At 38.8% G+C, this 19586-nt stretch overlaps 1 protein-coding gene across 3 annotated transcripts in view; it reads left to right on the top strand.

Moving 5' to 3' along the window:
• LOC121516273 (protein diaphanous homolog 1-like) overlaps window positions 1-19586 on the top strand; it is a 156367-nt gene that overhangs the window by 51870 nt on the left and 84911 nt on the right. For all 3 annotated transcript variants that reach the window (XM_041797476.1, XM_041797474.1, XM_041797477.1), the window contains 3 exons: window positions 466-990; window positions 7712-7826; window positions 7969-7977. In XM_041797476.1, coding sequence (XP_041653410.1) covers window positions 466-990; window positions 7712-7826; window positions 7969-7977 — 649 coding nt within the window. The remainder of the gene's footprint in view (window positions 1-465; window positions 991-7711; window positions 7827-7968; window positions 7978-19586) is intronic.

Here is a 19586-nt window from a genome sequence, read left to right as displayed (position 1 = left end):
ATAAATTCTCAAGAAAGTACTTCACTTTTGGAATGAAAGATTGATTTCACCACCACAGCTAATTAAGAAGTTCGCCTTCCTTTTTTAAAACTTTTTTCTTTTGAATTGGGCTTAAATTCCCCCTGCTATGTTTTTGTCTCAGCGCCTTGTACTGCATTCTTTCCCATCTCTCCCAAAACTCAATCCTGCCCAGTCTTTAATCCCATTCGATGTCACTCTTCCCCTCTTTTGTTCTTCTTTTCTTTCCTCTAAAATCTAATCACTCTGTTGGCACTGCTACTGAGCAGAAAGGACAGAACTGGCAAATCTCAGAAAATAAATACAATCAAGAAATAAAGAAAAACAGTAATACACAGGCAAGAAATGCTGTTTTGAAATATTCCTGTAAACATTTAAGAAATATATAGGAGTTTGCAGTGTTATAGAGTTGTAAATTAATTGCCATTTGTTCTTGTTTCCCTGCAGATTGAAAAGCTTTCTAAAGATCTTGAAGAGGCCAAGACTAAAGTTGTTACAGTTACTGTCCCTGTGCCAACACCTGGTTTGCCCCCTCCACCCCCAGCCCCTCCTCTTCCTGGCCAGAATGGTGGTATGCCTCCTCCCCCTCCCCCTCCACCCCCTCCACCTCCCCTTCCAGGCCATGCAGGCATACCTGTCCCTCCACCTCCTCCTCCTTTACCGGGTCATGCCAATATTCCTCCACCTCCTCCAGCTCCGCCTTTACCAGGACCTCCACCTGCCCCACCCCTCCCTGGCATGCCAATACCACCCCCTCCTCCACCCTTCCCAGGGATGGGACCTCCACCACCACCCCCTCCACCTGGGGCTCCAGGAATTCCTCCTCCTCCTCCAGGCCCAGGCATGCCTCCACCTCCACCATTTGGCATGGGAGGCTGGGGTGCCCCTGCCCCACCTCCACTGCCTTTTGGGCTCAAGCCTAAGAAGGAGTACAAGCCGGAGGTCCAACTGAAGAGGGCCAACTGGAGAAAGGTCAGTCCTAAGATATAGTCAGAGTTGTTCGATTATTAATCCGTCGATATCGTGAAAAATTTAACTGACGTTCATGCCCCACATTCTTTGTTTTATCATATGACAAAGGACAGAGTGGTTGAGGAGATGTTGTCCATTGTTAACAGCTGCTGTGCTGATCATTGACCATGTGCCCTCTACCATTGAGATATCTTGATTTAACCCTGGCATTGTCTGTGTTCTAGTGTTGTACCCTTATTTATCAACCACAGAGATAAATCTTAAATTTAAAATCAGCCTACATGAGTTTGATTTTTGTAGTAATGATAGTCTGTTGAAATTTGTAAAATCTAATTGATTATTGTCTTTGTAATTAATTCATTGCAGTTGATCGCATATGTTGATAATTTGATAAAGAGTGCATTATTGGTAAAAGTAATGATAATGGTAACAAAGGACATGCTTCTTAATGTCATCAAGACTTTTTATTAGCTTTTATAACTGGAGAAGTTACAAAAGTTACAAGGGCAGATTGTCCATATCCTAGTCAATCTAGGATGGTGTTAATCTGGAGAATATGGATTTTATCCATAAAATTATAAAAAAATTAACAGCAAAGAGACTTTTTACATGTTTAAAATCAAAGTTACGAAGCTACTTTAGCTGGTATGTGATGTCTTGATGTCATAGAGGATAAATTGGCATGCCAGAGTAATTGAGGCCACATGGACCTTACAGGTAAGCTGGTCATCAGTGATTGCACCCAGATTCCAGGCAGACTTAGTGGGCATGAGTTTATTTGATCTAAGCTGGGATATTGATCTGAGGTTGTATGGTGGGACTGGTTGAGCAGAAGGTGAGGGTCCTTCATCCATTTACAAATATCAGCAAGGCAGGATGAGATCTGAACTGAGACTGTTTTGTCATCTGGTGAAAAGTGAAGGAAAAGCTTACTATCGTCTTCATAGCAGTGACAAGAGAATCCATGGGAGTGGATTACTGCACCAAGTGAGGTGGTGTATATTGCGAAACGATGGGGACCAAGCACTGACCCTTGATGCACCCCTGTTGATAAATAACTGAAAATAAACACATTTATCTCAACATTTCCAGTTTTTGCCTGAGAGAGGAAAAGAGGGTGTGCCAGTGCCAAAGAAGGAGAGGAGAAAAGAGACAAATTTAATTTGATCATCCATATTAATGTAACTCCAGTGAAAAGTTAAAACAGTGCTGCAATTATGAATCACTTCCAGTGCCCCTGTAATAAACAGCCTCATTGTTTGTTTGCTTGTTTATTTAGTTATTTATTTAGTTATTAGTTAGTTATTTAGCTACTATTATTTAGCATTTTGTAAAGCCTCGATGCAGGCTACAGATTGGAGTTAAGTTATCACATGGGTGGAGTTAGAATTTTACAAATAAAGTGGAAGCAGACTATTCAGAAGGCAACATAACAGAAAGCTAAACAACAAGAGTCAAACACAACAAAACAATATAAAGGCTTAATCAGTAGGAAGTTGTTGTAAAAGGAGAAAACATGTAAAAACAATGCAGATAGAAACGTTAACAAAGACAAGGACTGTAAGAGATGCCAATTTAAACCTAAAATCAATGGGAGAAAAATATAAACACTTTTCCATAAGGCACTCAAAAATGGGTGTAGTTATGAGGTAATGACTTTACTGCTTGTTAACCCACACCAAACTGGCCTTGCAACTAGGTTATGGATGAGCACCTAACTGCTTGTTGTCAAGGAAATGAATAAATAAATAACTGCTTAACTGCACTAAAACACTATGATGCTCCACTTTATTTGTCATTGCTTTAATTGACATGACTATTCCTAAGACCTTTAAGGCGACAAGGTTAACTACTATCATTGACCACTATGTGGAGCTGCAAATGACACATGTGCATAACGTGACAGCAGAAAAACAGAAATATTAATCTAACCTCTAGGTTTTTTCTGCTTTGGACCCTTATACAGTCCCTGAGACGTTATTTGAACCTCTAAAAGTGATAAAATCAGGAAAGACCCCATCAGAATCTTTGGTGATGTTTACATACTGGTATATCGTCAGTAGAGGAGAATCCTCCCTACAGCATATCCAGGATCTAAGTGTACAAAAGTGTGGACAGTTTTATGTATTTTTATGTATTTAGGTCAATAAATGATCTGTTATCAAAGTATAGGTGAGTGCTTGTTAGATAATATTAACAAGGTCTTGTTACATAATGAAATTTCGAGATTCACTGTTAGCTGTCAGTCAGTCAGTGTTCTGTTGTTAGATATTTTACAATATGACAGAGCTGCAATAACTCCTGAAATCTGTGGGAAGGTGTGGCAGTGAGCCAACCTCATAAGCAGTGTATACTGATGAAGAATATGCTCTATGCATCATTTAGAAACACCCAAGTCACAGGCGGGAACTCTAATTTTGCTGATAACTTCACTCATGGTGAAAATATGTCAAAAACAACAACAATCCACCAGAAACAGGAGCAAAAGAACCCCAGAAAGGGTCACTGTGCAACAGGAAACCTCTAAACACTAAACATGTAAAATGCATATAAACACTCAGTTCATGGGTGAGTTGGGGACTTTACCCACACCTCCCGCCAGATTTTAAATCACAGTGGGCGGAGTTAAGATCTGTTGACTCTACAGAGTTGAACTAACACTGGTGGATCAACGCTGTATATTAACTCCAACACTGAAGACGATTTCACTCAGAATGGAATTAAAATTACACTTTGTTAAAATCAACTTTAAATAGTTGAACCCTGAGATAACAACACTCCAGTTTTTGCTGTCTATCAGCTGTTTTGGGATGTGATGTGGAATCATTACCTCATTATGTGCTACTGTGTCAGCAGAGGTGGAAAAAGTACAAGAATATAATACTAAAGTAAGAGCGCAGTTACTCTGGTTTGAATTTAATTTAGCAGAAGTGATAGTTCTGATTTCAAAATGTACTCAAAAATTCCAATAAACGACTCCTTTACAATAATTTGAGTAAGTGTATATAGTTACTTTCCACCTGTGGTTATGAATTGAGGCGAAAAAATGTGTAACTCAAACAATAAATAGGTAATGCTTAAGTGCCGACTCAGTATTGTATTCAGTAAATTGAGTATCTTCCCAGTTTGATGATCAGCTGAAAGTCACTTGAAAAAACATGATGGCGAGTTACCCTTAAATCTGACTTTTTAAGGTTAACTTGAAGCTAGATTTTCATTTGTTCTTTAATAAGTACAAAAATCTGAGTCCCTTGTTCAATGGTCATTATCTATTAGGTCGTCTTTGGTTACACAGTTAATGTTATGAGTATTTCACCCTGTGAACTTATGGTTAACCAGCTGTTAATGTCTCATTTGTCTCCTGGTTAACTGACAGTTAGTTACTCATTAGCTACCTAGTAACTCCGCCAATGCAAGTGTATGAGCTTTTCTTTGTTCCCTCGTAGCTGACATTCTTTGTTAATCCAAGTGTTACTAAAAGAAAAGCATGATCATTATGGGGGTTGCTTTCTTAAGTTTTCAGCCTTTCTGAAGAAATGAGTGGACTGGTTTTAAAATATTTTCATTACACAAACAATTTTAAACTTAAGATATTTATTCAGACAGTTTTTATGTATTTAACTTTGCCAAGACTGCAGTTTGAAAAAGTTAAGGGATTTGTGTGTGCAACAGTTTGAGAGAAATATGAGATTCTGACCCACAGTGACTTGCATGTGTGCGTGTGTCTCATGACTGTGTGCTTCATGTTCTTCTCCTCCCTCTCATCTGTGTTGGTTAAAACATCAAAACGGCCTCTGTCTTTCTTTAGCCTAAAGCTACTGTTTAATGGCTTCAGCAGACTTCATCAGCATTTAGCTTTAGCTCCTCTCTCTCTCTCTCTCTCTCTCTCTCTCTCTCTCTCGCTCTCTCTGGTGAGGGTGTTTGACGAGGATGTCACAGAAATTGCTTTTTAATAAGCCTTCTTTAAACTGCACCAGTGAAAGATAATTAAATTGCTGCTAGAAAGGACAGTATTCTTTTGTAATTTAAATTAACTTTTTTTCTGGCTTGGTCTCATCCTCATCTTTGCGTGCTCTCTTGCTTTCTTTCGTGCTCCTTCAACTCATCCCCATATCACATTTCCCTTCTCTTTTCTCTGTCTTTTCCATCCTACATTCTCATCCCTGAGGCTTTGTCCATAATGAAAGGCCTGATATCTGTAAATTTACTACCACTGCTTTCTCACTCGCTTTCTGTTTCACTTTTTCTCCATTTCTCTCTCTTTGATGACAGCTCTCAGAAAGTGAACAAAATAACCTACAAAGTAAATTGTGACTTGTGACCAGAATTGAGAGAGAGGAAGAGCTCCATTAAAAGGTTGCAAGACAAAAGAAAGAAAGGACTAAAAAAGTGTGACTCTTTGTATTTGTTTGCTTTTTTGTTTGTAAGGTAAAGAGGCTTTGTGGTGGAGACGGTGTGTTAAGATTAGAGAAACTGAAGGCTTCTCTCCTATTCTCCTTTTCCTCTTTGTGCCTTGAACTGAAATTTCATGAAAGTAATTTCATGATATGGTGATAAGACTGATACAATTGTCCATCTATTTTCCTGCCAATACATTTTTAATTTAAATCGAGGAATCCCAACTCAAGAAACAATTTGTTTCCCTAATACTGTTCAAAATAAAAACAGGGAAAAAAAAATGGAAAAAACCTGGCCTTGGCCCAGGAAGCTAACAGAAAACACACTTTCTTATTTATCTGTTTTTGCTTTCCAAATTTCCAAAAGAAATTACTTTATGAGAAATGTTCATTTTTCATCCTTTTTTGTGTTCTGATCAAAAACGTAAGATCAGACAATGGAAATTTTTTTTTTCTCTTATCCATCTTATTCTTCACCCCCATGATACTTTGCTTGAAACGTGGGGCTGAATTCCGGTCCCTTCTGTCAGATCCGAACTAGAAAGGAGATGGTAACCCTGATTATTAGAGTGATTGGGAAAATAACAGTATGCACATTATCTGTTGCACCTTAAACATGATCATATTATTATTCCTCTTCCTTCTACTAGAAAGGACACAATGAAGACATTGCCTGTACTCAGATGAATTTAGTTAACTTTGTTAGTTTCATATCAGTAGGCCTATTTGCATTGTAATGGCGATGATAACGTTTTGTTTAAGGAGTTGGGACAGGACCTTAGATATTTCAAGAAGATGTAGAGCCCAGTCAGAGCTTTAAAATTTCTCTCTTTGGTTTGTGGATATTCTGAAATTCTTATTTCATTAACTAGTCCCACTCTAAATGTGTGAGCTATATTTAAATCCATGATTCACTTGGTCATCTCTTTAGTTAAGTAAATCATAAATTCTGTGTTTAGGCAGTGAACAGCATGTTATAAACACAGTTGTAAGAGACACATATTCAACGTTAGCAAGTTATTAGTGCAACCACAAACAGACAGGGACAGGTACCAGGCATTACAGAAAATGTAGCATAACTTCAGCCTATAAAACCATTTAGTTGGATGCCCGGTTTAAAACAAAAATGAAGCATTAGTTAATTGAGGATTTATTCCTTTCTCAACAACCGCCATTCTTAAGAAGACACTTTAGTAAGCTGCCGGGAGAAAACATGTTTATCTATAACTGTTACTGTACAGGATATTCACCCACACCCACATTTGTAGCTACACACAGATATCCAGGAATAAGGTGAATATGTGTGACCCACTGCAGGCTGTAAATAATGTTACAGCACTGATTAACAAACTGTTTTTCATTTTTCACTTCTATTTGGAAAAAATGAAGAAACAAAAATGTTTTTTGTTTGTTTTTTTGATACCCAATTCTGAACTGCCTGAAAGGGACAAGGGTGGGGTTTTCCATGTTTTTTTTTCCCCTATTTTTAACCCTCTGGATCCGTCATTGTTATATACGACTAAAAGTGACACAGGTTATTAATTTTGATTGTAACCTTTTATTTACTTTTTTTTCCTCTTGAAGCTAGTCATTAGGCCATTTCAGTGATGCTGTCCATGCCTTTGAATCCCTTATAAAGCTTTTTTGTGAGTCTGGAACTTAGATTACTTTCAAGAGTTTTTAAAGATTGAACCCACACCAGTAAATCTGATATAGAACATCCTTTTATCCATTTTCATTCCATTTTTGATAGTTACTGTGCTGGCTTTGAATGCTAACAGCCATGTTGTATCCTACAATGCTTTGTGATGGATTGACAACCAGTGTTGGGCTGTTCCATCATCGGGTCATGCTTTGACAAACTGCGAAGCTACTGTATGTCTGTGCAGACTGTGATGGAGACTGCCTGATTAGCTCATAATGGAGCAAAAGAAAGACAGAGAGCCTGTGATGTGTCCCTCTATGTCTCTGCAGAGAGGAACTGCTTTGAGAAATGGCTCAAAACAGCAATACAAAGAACAATGACCTTTTTTGGTAAATACATGATTATTTTGAGGACTTTTTTGCCACAGAATAATGATTTTTTTGTACCTTTTGGTCCCCAACAGATGGGAGAATAAGTTTGAGCAACAAAAGTCAGAGAAGATTTGATGGTTAAACAAAGTTTAGGCTTGAAGGTTAAATAGTGACTGAGAAACAGCTTGTTTTTGATTTTGGATTTCTCGTTTGAAGTTTAAAATCTGCTGATCATGAAATACATTGACCCCCCATTTTTATTTTGTCTCCATCTTTTTTCCCTTCACATCAACCTTTCATTCTCTTAGATCAGCCCCGAGGACCTCTCTGAGAACAGTTTCTGGACCAGTGTAAAAGAGGACAGATTTGAAAACAATGAGCTCTTTGCCAAACTCACATTGGCCTTCTCCTCACAGACAAAGAGTGAGTGTTTGGTTTGCATGTTATGAATAATGCTATTATTATTTTGAGTTCAGCAGTAATGAGTAGTTGCAGTAATGTTTTCTTCCCTCACCTCTCTCATGACTCCATGTCTGTTTCAATTCTCCTGCTCTCCCTCCGTCAGCCTCTAAAGGTAAGAATATCACGCACACACTTCCACTTAGCTCTTTTTCACACATATTTTCCAGCCTTTCTCACCCTTTGCTTCCTCTGCTTGGAGGACACACAGCACATTTACATTATTCAGCAAGTCTGTGTCAAAACAGAATCTCACACAGGTTCATGAATAAACCACCCACACCTGTGTTTGCCTATGTGTTCATCTTCTCAATGTGCCCATGACTTGTTGTGTGGAGACAGCACGCTTGCTACTCGGGGTGAAATGAATTGGGACTTTGGGACGGAGAGAGAGATGGACAAAGGGAGGAGGGTATGGGGAGGGATAAGGAGAAGGTCACTGATGTCCTTTGACTAGCCACCTGCTATCCTGGCACAAAGCGCTGACACACGGGCCTACGCTCGCACACGCACACCTGTCCGCTCCTATCACCTTGTCCCAGTGTCACTGAGCCTTCTGCTCTAACTCCTCCATATTCATTTCATAACCAGGACACCAGGAAATCACAGACAGACAGTGTGTGTGTGTGTGTGTGTGTGTGTGTGTGTGTGTAATTCCATCTGACCTTCAGATTCGGGCTCAGCACACACGCAAACGCATCCCCCCCATGCACACACACACACGTCATATACATAATCAAAAGTGCACATACACACATGGCTGACATTTAACTGACATCAACAGCTAGCATCAGTGTTGGCAGCTGTCCCATCTGCATTCACCTGTATGGCAAGTCCTAACGTCCACCTGTCACCCCTTGATTTGACCCCTCCCCCACCCCCTGGCCCAAGCACCCACGCCTCAACTTTTTATTGGCTGAGACAGCCGCCTGTTTCGGTTGATGTCTAATAACCTTTTCTGAGAGCAGACTATGAAGACACTGGCCTTTTCATAGCTGTATACCTGTCTGTCTGTGTCAGTGTGTGTGTGTATGTGAGAGAGATGGAGAGGCCTGATCTATGAACATACTCAGGGTATCTTTTGGTTATCCAGCTTCACTGACTTATAAAGGTGTAGAGATGAAACTGTTACTGGTATTAATGATAACCATAATAAAATTCCCCCATGGATATCATACAACTCTTAATACAGTCATCAACAAAACCATCCATAATTTCTATGTAAATACTGTCAAGACAGCGTGCTATGTAGGTAGGACACAGACAGACAAGCAGGCCTAAGGTGTAGAGATGAGTACTAAAATCCGGTGCCAACACATGTCTGTTACCAAACCAAATTCTGTGCTGCTGCACTTCAAAGGAAACCCCCCACCAGTCCAGATGAAAAGCAGGAAGTGCCTTAGGGTGTACTCACACTAGGCCATCCGTACCGTGCCTGGGCCCTTTTCAGCCTAAAGTCTGGTACATTTGGCCAGTGTGAGGTCAATCGTTCCATGCTTCGGCGCGGCACGTTTCGCGGCTCAGAGAGCCCACCAGGCAGCAGCTGCATGCTCGAGACAGCAGGATCCCAGTCCAGTCCACATTTCTGACCAGTTTCTGGCAAAGTCAGGCTTTAATGACTGTAAGAGGGTTTTTGGTTTGTAAAATAAAACTTCTTCCCTTGTTTTAGTCACAACCAGCAGCTCACAGGATAACAAACATCTTCCATCCTCCGTGCGTAAAGGAGAGTGCCAAATATTCGGACAAGTGTGTGCCGGGGTTAATCACACGGCTGATTTAACCTCTGTTATTATAAAATTATAAGGCCAAACTATCATCCACTGAATTAACTTACCTCTAATTCTATTTCATGTCACTAAGAAGTGAAACTGTGGTCTTGATCACTGACGTTTGAACGGAGCATCGTTTATTAATCCTGAGGCGTTTTCACCTCCAGCTCTCATCACCGTTAAAAAAATCCTTTATCTGATCATTTAATCCTGCTCTGGACACAGGCCGTCCTGTGACATGAGAGCTTGTTTGGTGCAGCGCTGAAAGGCATCCAAACGTAGAGAAAAGGCAGAGTTTATGGCGCGTAAAAGAATTCCATGGGGATTCAGATAGTATATCGACACACAGTAAAGCAGCTGTAGGGGCTCATACAAGTTAAAAAGTCTGGGTTTCATTCATCAGAAATGCTTGGAACTCTGATCAGGCTCCAGATTACATACTGTGAGCAAAAATTCTCTGCTATGAACCGCTTTCTCTCACTCTCTCCTCATCGTGCTCTTTAAAGTTAACATAGCTACAGATCCCAGGTCAGCTGGAATAACTCCGGTGTCAGATCAGATATTGTATAAATCTGCTGCTATTTTGCAACCTTAAAAAACAACACTTAGATATACTGAGTCATCAACACGTACAAATTCATCAATGGTGGACGCTCCGTGTGATGACGTCGGTGCATCATTTTGATTCTGTCCCTCTTTATGATAATCTGGATGGATTATTATTTTGTTATATTAATAGTGGAGCGAGAGGTCATCAATAAGTAATGGCCTTAAATGAAGGAGAGCACTGCGCGCTGTACTGGCAAGCTTGTTAGAAAAGATATAATATAAACAATCAGACAATGCACAAACTCTAAGCACTACCTCTTGTCCGTTCTAAGTTTGTTTCAGGTATTTATCAGTGTAAGTATAAAATGCTTTAAATGGTGCGAAAGCAGACGTACTGCAGCGGACTGTCTCTGTGGATCAGATCCATGAAGGAAGGCAAACAATTATCAGACTTTCACCTGGGTCAAAGTTTAGTCCCGTTCCTTCTCTGTTGTTGCTGCTGTTGCCCTCTCTGTCCCATCAACAGACCTGATGAATCTAGACTTTTTGGTATGGGGGTGCGGGCTCTTGCTTTTGCAGGGGGAAAATGAAGTTTGCGTGCACACAGATAATGGATTATCATGTATTATTATAATATTTAACTTTGTGATTTAAATTTACTTGATTACTAAATAAAAAGTAAGAAAGTACAAATAAGCCGTTTAGATTGTTAAGTGGCACTTGCCAGTTCTAGTAGGAGTCATTCAAAAGTGAAGTGTAGAGTTGAGGATAGAGTTGTTTAAAATGCAGTTGAGAGTTCGGTAGTGAATGAATTGTATGAATTTGTTCTTAGTGGATTTTTGAGATTTGATATATTGCTCAATTTGACGTTTAACTTTGCCTTTGAATTTCGTAAAGCATTTTTAGTGCCCTTTATTTCCTCCTAGAAGTGCCGATTCAGGCACCGTTTAAGCTCCGATACCATTTTAAAAGTTGATTTAGCATCAGTATCAGAAAGAAAAAAAAAAAAAAAAAACACCTAACCCTACTAAGGAACCCTTTAGCTGTAATTTAATCAAATCATAAGCTCAATACGAATCAGCATTATGGATCAAATTACACCAAAATGCAGTAGCCCACCTTAGACAGTCAGGTTGATGGAAGAACACATTAACAACAAACTCAGAGGACTGTGAGAGTAGTTTGCAATCATTGTCTTTAGTTGCTTCTCAGAGTTAACTAGAAAAACACAGACCTCCGCCATTAGCCCTATCTACCAATAGTAAAGAATCCTTTAAAAAATTCCTGGATCCAGACGGTGATCCAGATCACTCCCAAAATCTAATCAGTTCTTCCTTATGCCATGTCTGACATTTCCTGAAATTTCATCAAAATCTGTCCAGAACTTTTTGAGTTATGTTGCTAACAAACTAACAAACAAACTAACTAACTAACAAACCCTGCAGATCACATAACTTCCTTGGCGGAGGTAATGAACGTAACTCCCAAACTTTGGAGCAGCTCCTGTTAGTTAAAACCTTTTTTTCTCCAATGTTGAAATCCACATTGAAATCACCAGAACATAAGTTAGTTAGCTCACTTAATGAGTGAAGCAACGTCAATATTATGATGCATTCAAGGACAGATAAAAAAAAAGATCACGTGAATGCAGCCTGAATAAAATGTCATGAAATGTTCACGTATCATCAAAAAATACTTGAAAATTCAGTTTTTGATAAGAAAATTGAATGAATTGAGTTGTAATGATGAGAAATGTGATTGCTTTTAATTAAATAGTATATAATAAAGCAATGTAGAACTATAGTAAGAAAGAGTAGTACTATGGATAACAATAAATAACTTCATATCTCAAATACTACTCATCTTATACCACTACTGTTAAAGACAGATTGTTGCTTGTCTTTCCTCCAAAGAACAGAAATGTTTTGATAGCGGTATTGATGGGACTCCAGATTGACAGGAGTTTCAGATTGAAAATAGGACTTGTGTATCAGTTTTTTTTTTTTTTTTGGTAACTTTGGTAATTTCAATGAAAAACATGTTAAAATATGTAGTATCAAATAAGAATAAAAGTATCAACAAAGTTTGATGACTTTATTAAGAAATTACCTTTGTTAATACACATTTGATAAGATGTTACTATTTACTTTAAATGTTTTTACAAACATAAGGTGTATAGTCCTTGTGGTGCTTATTTTATTTCTAACTTGTTGAAATGATTTGAAATGATTAATCCATACTTTTTTAGATTATCATTAAATTGTAATGATTCCATGATAATACTGAAAACTGTTATAATTTAGGTCATGCTAACTGAAATTCAAATATGGTTGAATCTCTATAAAGGTGATCAAATTAAATGGTCACATGATGCTGCTTATCCCCTTCAGATAACAGTGGGATCGTTGCAGCAAAAAAAACAACAAAAAAAAAAACAAACAAACAAACAAAAAAAAAAAACACAAACATTAGATACTTTTTGTAGCAGAGAAGCATACTTTACTGGCTGATTGCCTCCTGATGGATGAGTGTGGGGAACCTATATGCCATGACCTTCATTTTATCAACATGTTGTTTTGTGTATGAAAAAAGAATGATAAATACTTTATAAATACTACAGATAAATGTAATAACTTTAAATCTCACTATGTCATTTGAAGACAATCATAATTTAACACACAATGTAAAACCCCCATTCCATTGACGTATGCAAGCAGAAACAAGAGACCGATGCAACTGTGATGGAAGACATTAGCATGGATGCTGCTAAAGCGCCAGTTTTATCAGAACTTGACGACATTTCTTCATTAAAAAGAAGAACAAAGAACCGCAATGAGTTGTTTTCTTTTCAAAATTGACAAAAGTCGTGTTCTGAAACGTCTGCAGTCGCCATGGTTCACGGCGTTATGCAGTTCTCTGTGGAGTTTAGTCCTTCAGTAGCAGTTACATCATGTGTTTTGTTGTTCTGATTGGCCCGTAAAGATGTGACAGACAGAACTTTCATTCAATCACCCTCCAAGTTTTTTTCAAAGGCTCTGCCCTTTCCCAAATGCTTTCTATGGGTGGTTTTCTTGCCAGGTTAGTCAAATGCAGCCCAGTGTGTTGATCTATGAATGAAAGCTTTTATCACTGATCCATCATTTGTGAAGGACAAGTTTAACAAGTACATCTGCCTTTTACTTGAATTTCTTCATTGCTCTGATGTATACTCGAGACTTTTATTCTCCTTGGTTAAATACCAATAATATGCTTCATAATTATCTTTCACCTGTCACTCTTACCAATTCCCACTTTTGCTTTCTTCTCACTGAGCTCAGAGACTTTGTGGGCAAGAGAATTAAATGGCCGGTAGGCAGGGTTTTATATCTTAGCCTTAATGTATCAAGCTCTGGAGCAGAATAACTGCAGCTTAACCGCCATGGTAACACAATTACACATTTTTTTAAAATCTGAGTTAAAATTAAAGTTGCTACCCCATCCATGTCCCCTGTTTGATTGTCCAGGCCTCTGGTTCAGTGTGTTGCCTATTCTGTGTTGTGTTTATGATGCGTTGGTTTGGTTGCTAGAATTAAACAGTTCATGGACACGGAACAGGATTTTATTGAGCTGTGTTCAAGCCTCTTGTTTTATGAGTGTGGTTTAATCTACATTGTGACTGGTGAACCTTCACCTCATGTCCTCCTTTCTCTTTCTAAACACACTGCTCAAGGCCTACTGCATTCTCCTCCTGACCTTTCCCTCCTTCTCCTTATCCCTCACCTCTGGGAGCTTCACTCTTCCTCATCCTCCTGTTCCTTTTCCTCTTCGTGCCTCCTATTTCTTGTTACCCAGCAAAAGAAGACCAACACCACACCGAGCCACAGCTGACCCTTCTTGACCCTTCATCCTCCTCTCCATCAGCTGCCTAGCAGCGCAGCTGGGTTGGCATGCACAGATACACACACACACCCACACTGAAAACAGACGTGCAGGGTGGTAATGCGCCCAGGGCAGGGTCAGAGGTGACCTCTGAGCCTCAGTGGAAGAGCAGAGAGCTGATGGTGGGAGACACGCCCTCTGGCTCTACATGCCCATATCCTTTCCTCTTTTTATGCTGTTATTTCTATTTTCAGTCTGTGTTTCTCTAGCTATGTATTTGTATCACTTCTCTCCTTAGAACAGGGTCAGTTTTCAGTTATCTTTAATGCTGCGGCTGCTTCAACGGCTGCTGACCATGTCAGAGTTACCAGACAAATCTTAAACAAATTGCTGAGATATAAATTAAATATAACGTTTTGTGTGTTTCAAATGACATCATGCAGCTGTTTTAATTTAACAAAATTTAACCACACTGATGAAACAAAACCTTCCCTCAGCCAGATAAAATCGCTGGCCAGTATTTTCATCTGTTGTTTTGCATTTAGACAAGAATACAAATCCAACCTACCACTGGACAAAAGTTCTACCTTACTTGAGTTATTCTGCTCAAGTCTTCTTTACCTCTTCACTTTAGAACTCCTTCCTCTAAAGCTACCTAACTTGCCCTCCAAAAAGCCAACTCAGCCAAGGCTGCTAGCAGTGGCCCTGTGCTGCTGAACATCATTTTCACAAGAATGGAAGTATAGAAGTCCAATCTCTATCTGTTTACAATCACACAGAACATTACTTCACATTCAAAGATTCTGATATTAGATCAGGATTATCAATTCTCATCTTAAGTCTGGGAGAAGAGGAGAGAGGAAAAGAGCGCACGTCTGTGTCTTTGAAAGAGAAAATAGAGAAACTTCATTTGATCCCCTGCCCTGATTTAACCTGATTTACTTAAATTATTCTTCTACTGCTTCTGTAAATGTCTCCTTATAAACGTGTTTTATTTTAGGCTGGAAGCATTTTGATAAAGAATTAAATGAAGCGCCGCAATGGCACGTGCTCCACTCATTGTGCGTATGCATGCACGCCGACAAGTGCTTGTATGTTTTTTTTTTTTTTAAACACCTTGCGGAGATACTGTACAGTCCTGTAAATGTTTGTTAATTTCCTCAGCTTCTCTGTTCATGTTTGCTGACTGCCTCATGTGAGGCCAGTACTTTATGGCACACAGGAGTGAGGCATCGATAAGGGAATCATTAAGATAAAATGTAAATGATGTCGATGGATCGAGCAAATTGGAACCGGTTCTCAACGGGAACTGGTTCTAAGTTCCCACCCCTTCCTAAAAATACCGTGTTCCTTTACAAATAAAGCTCTTTTGTAAGTTGTGTGTCGGATCCAGATCTAAATACCTGGAAATAGAAGTTGAAATGTTGATCTCTTGTGTCATATTCATCTTTTGATTTCAAACTCAAATGTTTTCAGTCTACAGCAAAAATAACCTCACTGTTCCAGTAGTTCAAGTTCGAAATGTTCTCAATAAAGACTATAATAAAATCACATAGTTCATTTCCGTTAAGCAAACTGATTTCTGCTCTATGCACTGAATTTTCTTGCTTTGGTTTTTCAATACCTGCTTCACCTCTTGGAGCTGTTTTTTTTATTGTCCAAGATTTGCTCACAGCTTCCTGCTGTTTTTCTTTATGTGTGAGAGTGAACCCATCTGTTTGCTGTCAGTTAACCATATTTCTTCACACACACACTGAGATCCAAGGCACATTTAAGTGTTGGCTTTGTTATGTCCCATAGTGCTGTTCTTTGGGGGAAAAAAAAAAATATATATATATATATATGTATATATATATATATATATATATATATATTTTAGGGCTGTCAAAGTTAAAGCATTAATATCCCGTTAACTCAAAATGCTTTTAACAGCACTCATTTTTTTGTTGCACGATTAACGCATACATGTTCTGTGGGACCCTCGACCCATCCCATAGTTTGGGAGATCAGGAAGGGGCTCCGTTGTGATGCAGTGCAAGTGAGCAGAAATGGATAATGGACAGAGACTTTTGAATGGCAGGTTTGGCTTCAAATCATGTCAGATAAGACCGAAGTTATTTGCTCCTACTGCCGACATGAATTTAGTTACCAGGAGTTTGTGGAGTCTTAGCCCGTACCATTCGCTGGCTGAGTACAATGCAGAGAGCTGCCTCCTTAGCCAAGCTGGATTGTTTACAACGGAGACGCTTAGACAACTATGCAAGCAGGGATGGACTCATACCCAACATTAGAGGTGGGTGGTAAACCGGTATTGATACTGTCACCGGTAACATTTTTGTCACAGAATGGATTTCTGCAACACCGTCATCACCGGTTTAAATGCCTACGTTGTGCTGTGATGCACGCCCAAGGCAGATTTGCTCCCACAGCTGGCAGAGAGAGTGAGTTGTGACACACTGCACAGGCTGAGTCTAGTCAATAGCACGTTTAGGTCTAGCATTACGTGTAGCCAGGTAACTAACTGAATGTCAAGGACTCTTGCCGCTGTAACTAGGCACAGTTAGCAGGCAAAAACGTCTGTTTTTTCCTCTGTCAGCCTGCCTGGGGCTTTAAAACAAGCCAAGTGCTGCTTTGGCTGGTCTCAGAGCGCAGCGCTGCGGCTCTTCCTCTTACAATGGCTTAAACAACCATTTAAAAGTCTATTTTAACTTATGACTTTCTTTTTTAAGTACACATTGAGTCAAAGATCCAGGCCGCAATGTTAAATGAGGTCAGAAAAGCTGCTGTAAACTTACTGTATTCTCTGGTACGGCAGCCAAAGCTAAGTTAACTCAATGCTAAACACAATACTTCCGTCAGCCTCTTCAAAATAAAAGTTTGCGGCTATTTTTCTGAAACGCTTTTATTGTGAATGCCTTCACTAGGAAACGTGTTCAAGTCATTAGCAGCTTAACACACCTCATCAGGATGGATATGAAATGCAAAACTTGGAGAGCAGTTAGACAGAAGTAAACCTAGAGAGACTCCAAAAAAAAAAAAAAAAAACAAATTTTCTGTCTTCTTATACTTAGACAGAAACTGATTATGCCATCAAAGGCTTGTTTTAAGGGGAGAAGGGGGTTAATAACACTTGAATTTGGATTAAAAAGCATTATCTCTTTCTAATTTTGTAATACCATGATATAATACTGTTATCGTCAAAGGCAAGAAAAATACTGTGATATGATTTTTAGGCCATATCGCCCAGGCCTACCTTGTATTTCCTGGTGGGTTGACCCACTTTTGGGCAGCTCATAGCCCGTTCCGCCATGCTCTGGCTCAGCGTCTGTAATCTGGCGTGACCCGCGGTGACCTTTTACCTATAAAAAAAGTTCTGTTTCCTGTAGTCGCTCACTAGGTAGCTGGATGTGTTTCACTGGTAGTTGCTTAAACGTCTTTCAGTTACAGTTCTGCACCTCAGGAAAAAGTCATGTGGACTTTATATGAAGGAAGGATACCTTTTGAAATGTCTGCCTGTCTGTACGCTTAGGAGAAAAGCAATTAAGAACTACAGCAGCTGATAAATCTCACCTGTTGAGACGACGGAGCTAAAGTTTAGCTAAGATGCTTATGCAAGATGTAGCACAAACAGACCTGAACATAAACAATTTTCTGAGTTAAAACTCAGAGAAGTCTTCAGTTATCACCGTAACAACAGCCCCTTTATTCACAAGGTTTAAAACCATAACGTGTTGTTGGGAGTGATTGATTTGGTGACATAATCAATACATCTGAGTTCACTGATATGATATTAAACAGAGAGGACTTCACTGAGCTGGAGATCAGCTGTTCTCCAGTGAATTAATTCAAGAATGATAACAATCAAGAACAGTTAGATAGTAAGAGAAATGATTTTTAATATATAATAATTGATTTAATAATTTTGCAACATGTAGACTAAATACTCAAATTAAGAGGAATTATGAAAGAAAAATATGTATAGAAAGCTGTTTTAATTGGACTATTTTCAATATTGTTTTAACTCTTTGTTCTCCTGTACTAGCTGACTCACAGAGCTCTGTCTATTCAAATCTTTTTGTGAGTTTAAATTTGTTTTAATTTGGGAAAATGTGATATTTAGTTTGTACTGTTATTGGGATTAATAATGCTAAGGAAGTTACAAGTACAGAAGGTCAAATATGTAGCAGTAAAAACTCATTTTAATATTTATCTCCCAATTTAATGTCAAAGTAAGACACCTGGGCACCTGGGTGTGATGAAAACTTTCTTAAACATAATTTTAGATTGTTAGCACAGGAGGCCTGGCATTTAGTATGTTTTATGAATAAGATCAAATAAACTTAGAGTATTATGAATTCTCTTGTTTTCCCCTTTTTTGCTAATTTTTGTTAAAGCAAAAAGTTAATTTGATTCTATAATCAGATCACATCAGACTGAACCGAATCGAATCGGATTGGACTGAATCGTTGTGTATTTTAATGAATTGTCAGTGAATCGAATCATAGTCTGTGAATCGAGATCTGAATGGAATTGTCTTGAGAAGGAGAGATTCACACCCTACTGTCTATCTGTCTGTCTGTCTGTCATTATTTTTTTATGCATATATGAATGACTGGATTGAAAGTGAACTTTTTAGCCTTCCTGCCACATCAGGAGTAACTTTAGGACTGTATCATACCAATATTAAGTGTAAAGTTTATCTATGCTGTCAAAAAGGCCTCCCCACATGCAAATGAGTCTGACATCTGAAAGATTTAACAAATTAATAACCAAATAATTAGTTAAGAAACAGTTTATTGTAACATATAACATATTTATAATAGGTAAGATAATGTATTTTGATAAATGTGCTTTATGATGAAACTTGTTTGTCTTCCACTGACTTTATCTACTAATGTTCTCTCTCTTTACTATTTATATTCACACATTGCATGTTTTGTCTCCTCCTGTTGTCTGTATGCCTGTGTGATTTTTGTCAATACTCCTAGGTTGATAAAGGTTGAAGAGGTTCTGTCATAATCTGCATGTGGACAAGGTTTATTTAAGAGCGTAAATAACGATCATAAACATCGCCAAAAGCGTCAGGCACTATGTGAAATATGCATGCATGGAATAAAAAGACAACAAGGATTGTCCACCAGTTTATTGATCCCAGATGAATGAATTTGAAAATGATAAAATGATTGTCAGGTGACCCATGGATGGGCCAATCAGTCACGGTTTGTATAGGAGCCGAGCTGATCCCCTCACACCTGCCCCCCACACTCCTGTAAGGGACCGTGCATATTTCTGCCTGCTGTGTGAGAAAATCAAGAGGGAGTTGGTGTGGACATGAGGCCAATTTTAACCACGTTTACCACCAGTTTGCAGAGTGATATGCGGGATTTCAATATTTTCCTGCATTACAAGTGTCAGACTTGTCCCGAGAATTACATAAATTTTGCACAACTGCTGCAGTCTCGCGCCGGAATTCATGGCTCGTTTAACTATCTCGGATGTAAAACAAGCAGGGCATCGGTTCATACACAACTTTAGAGGATAAGTTAGT

This window comes from Cheilinus undulatus, linkage group 10 (genome assembly GCF_018320785.1).
Source record: "Cheilinus undulatus linkage group 10, ASM1832078v1, whole genome shotgun sequence".
Lineage (NCBI taxonomy): Eukaryota > Metazoa > Chordata > Actinopteri > Labriformes > Labridae > Cheilinus > Cheilinus undulatus.
Note: the sequence above shows the minus strand (reverse complement) of the source record. Positions and strands in the feature narration are given on the sequence as shown.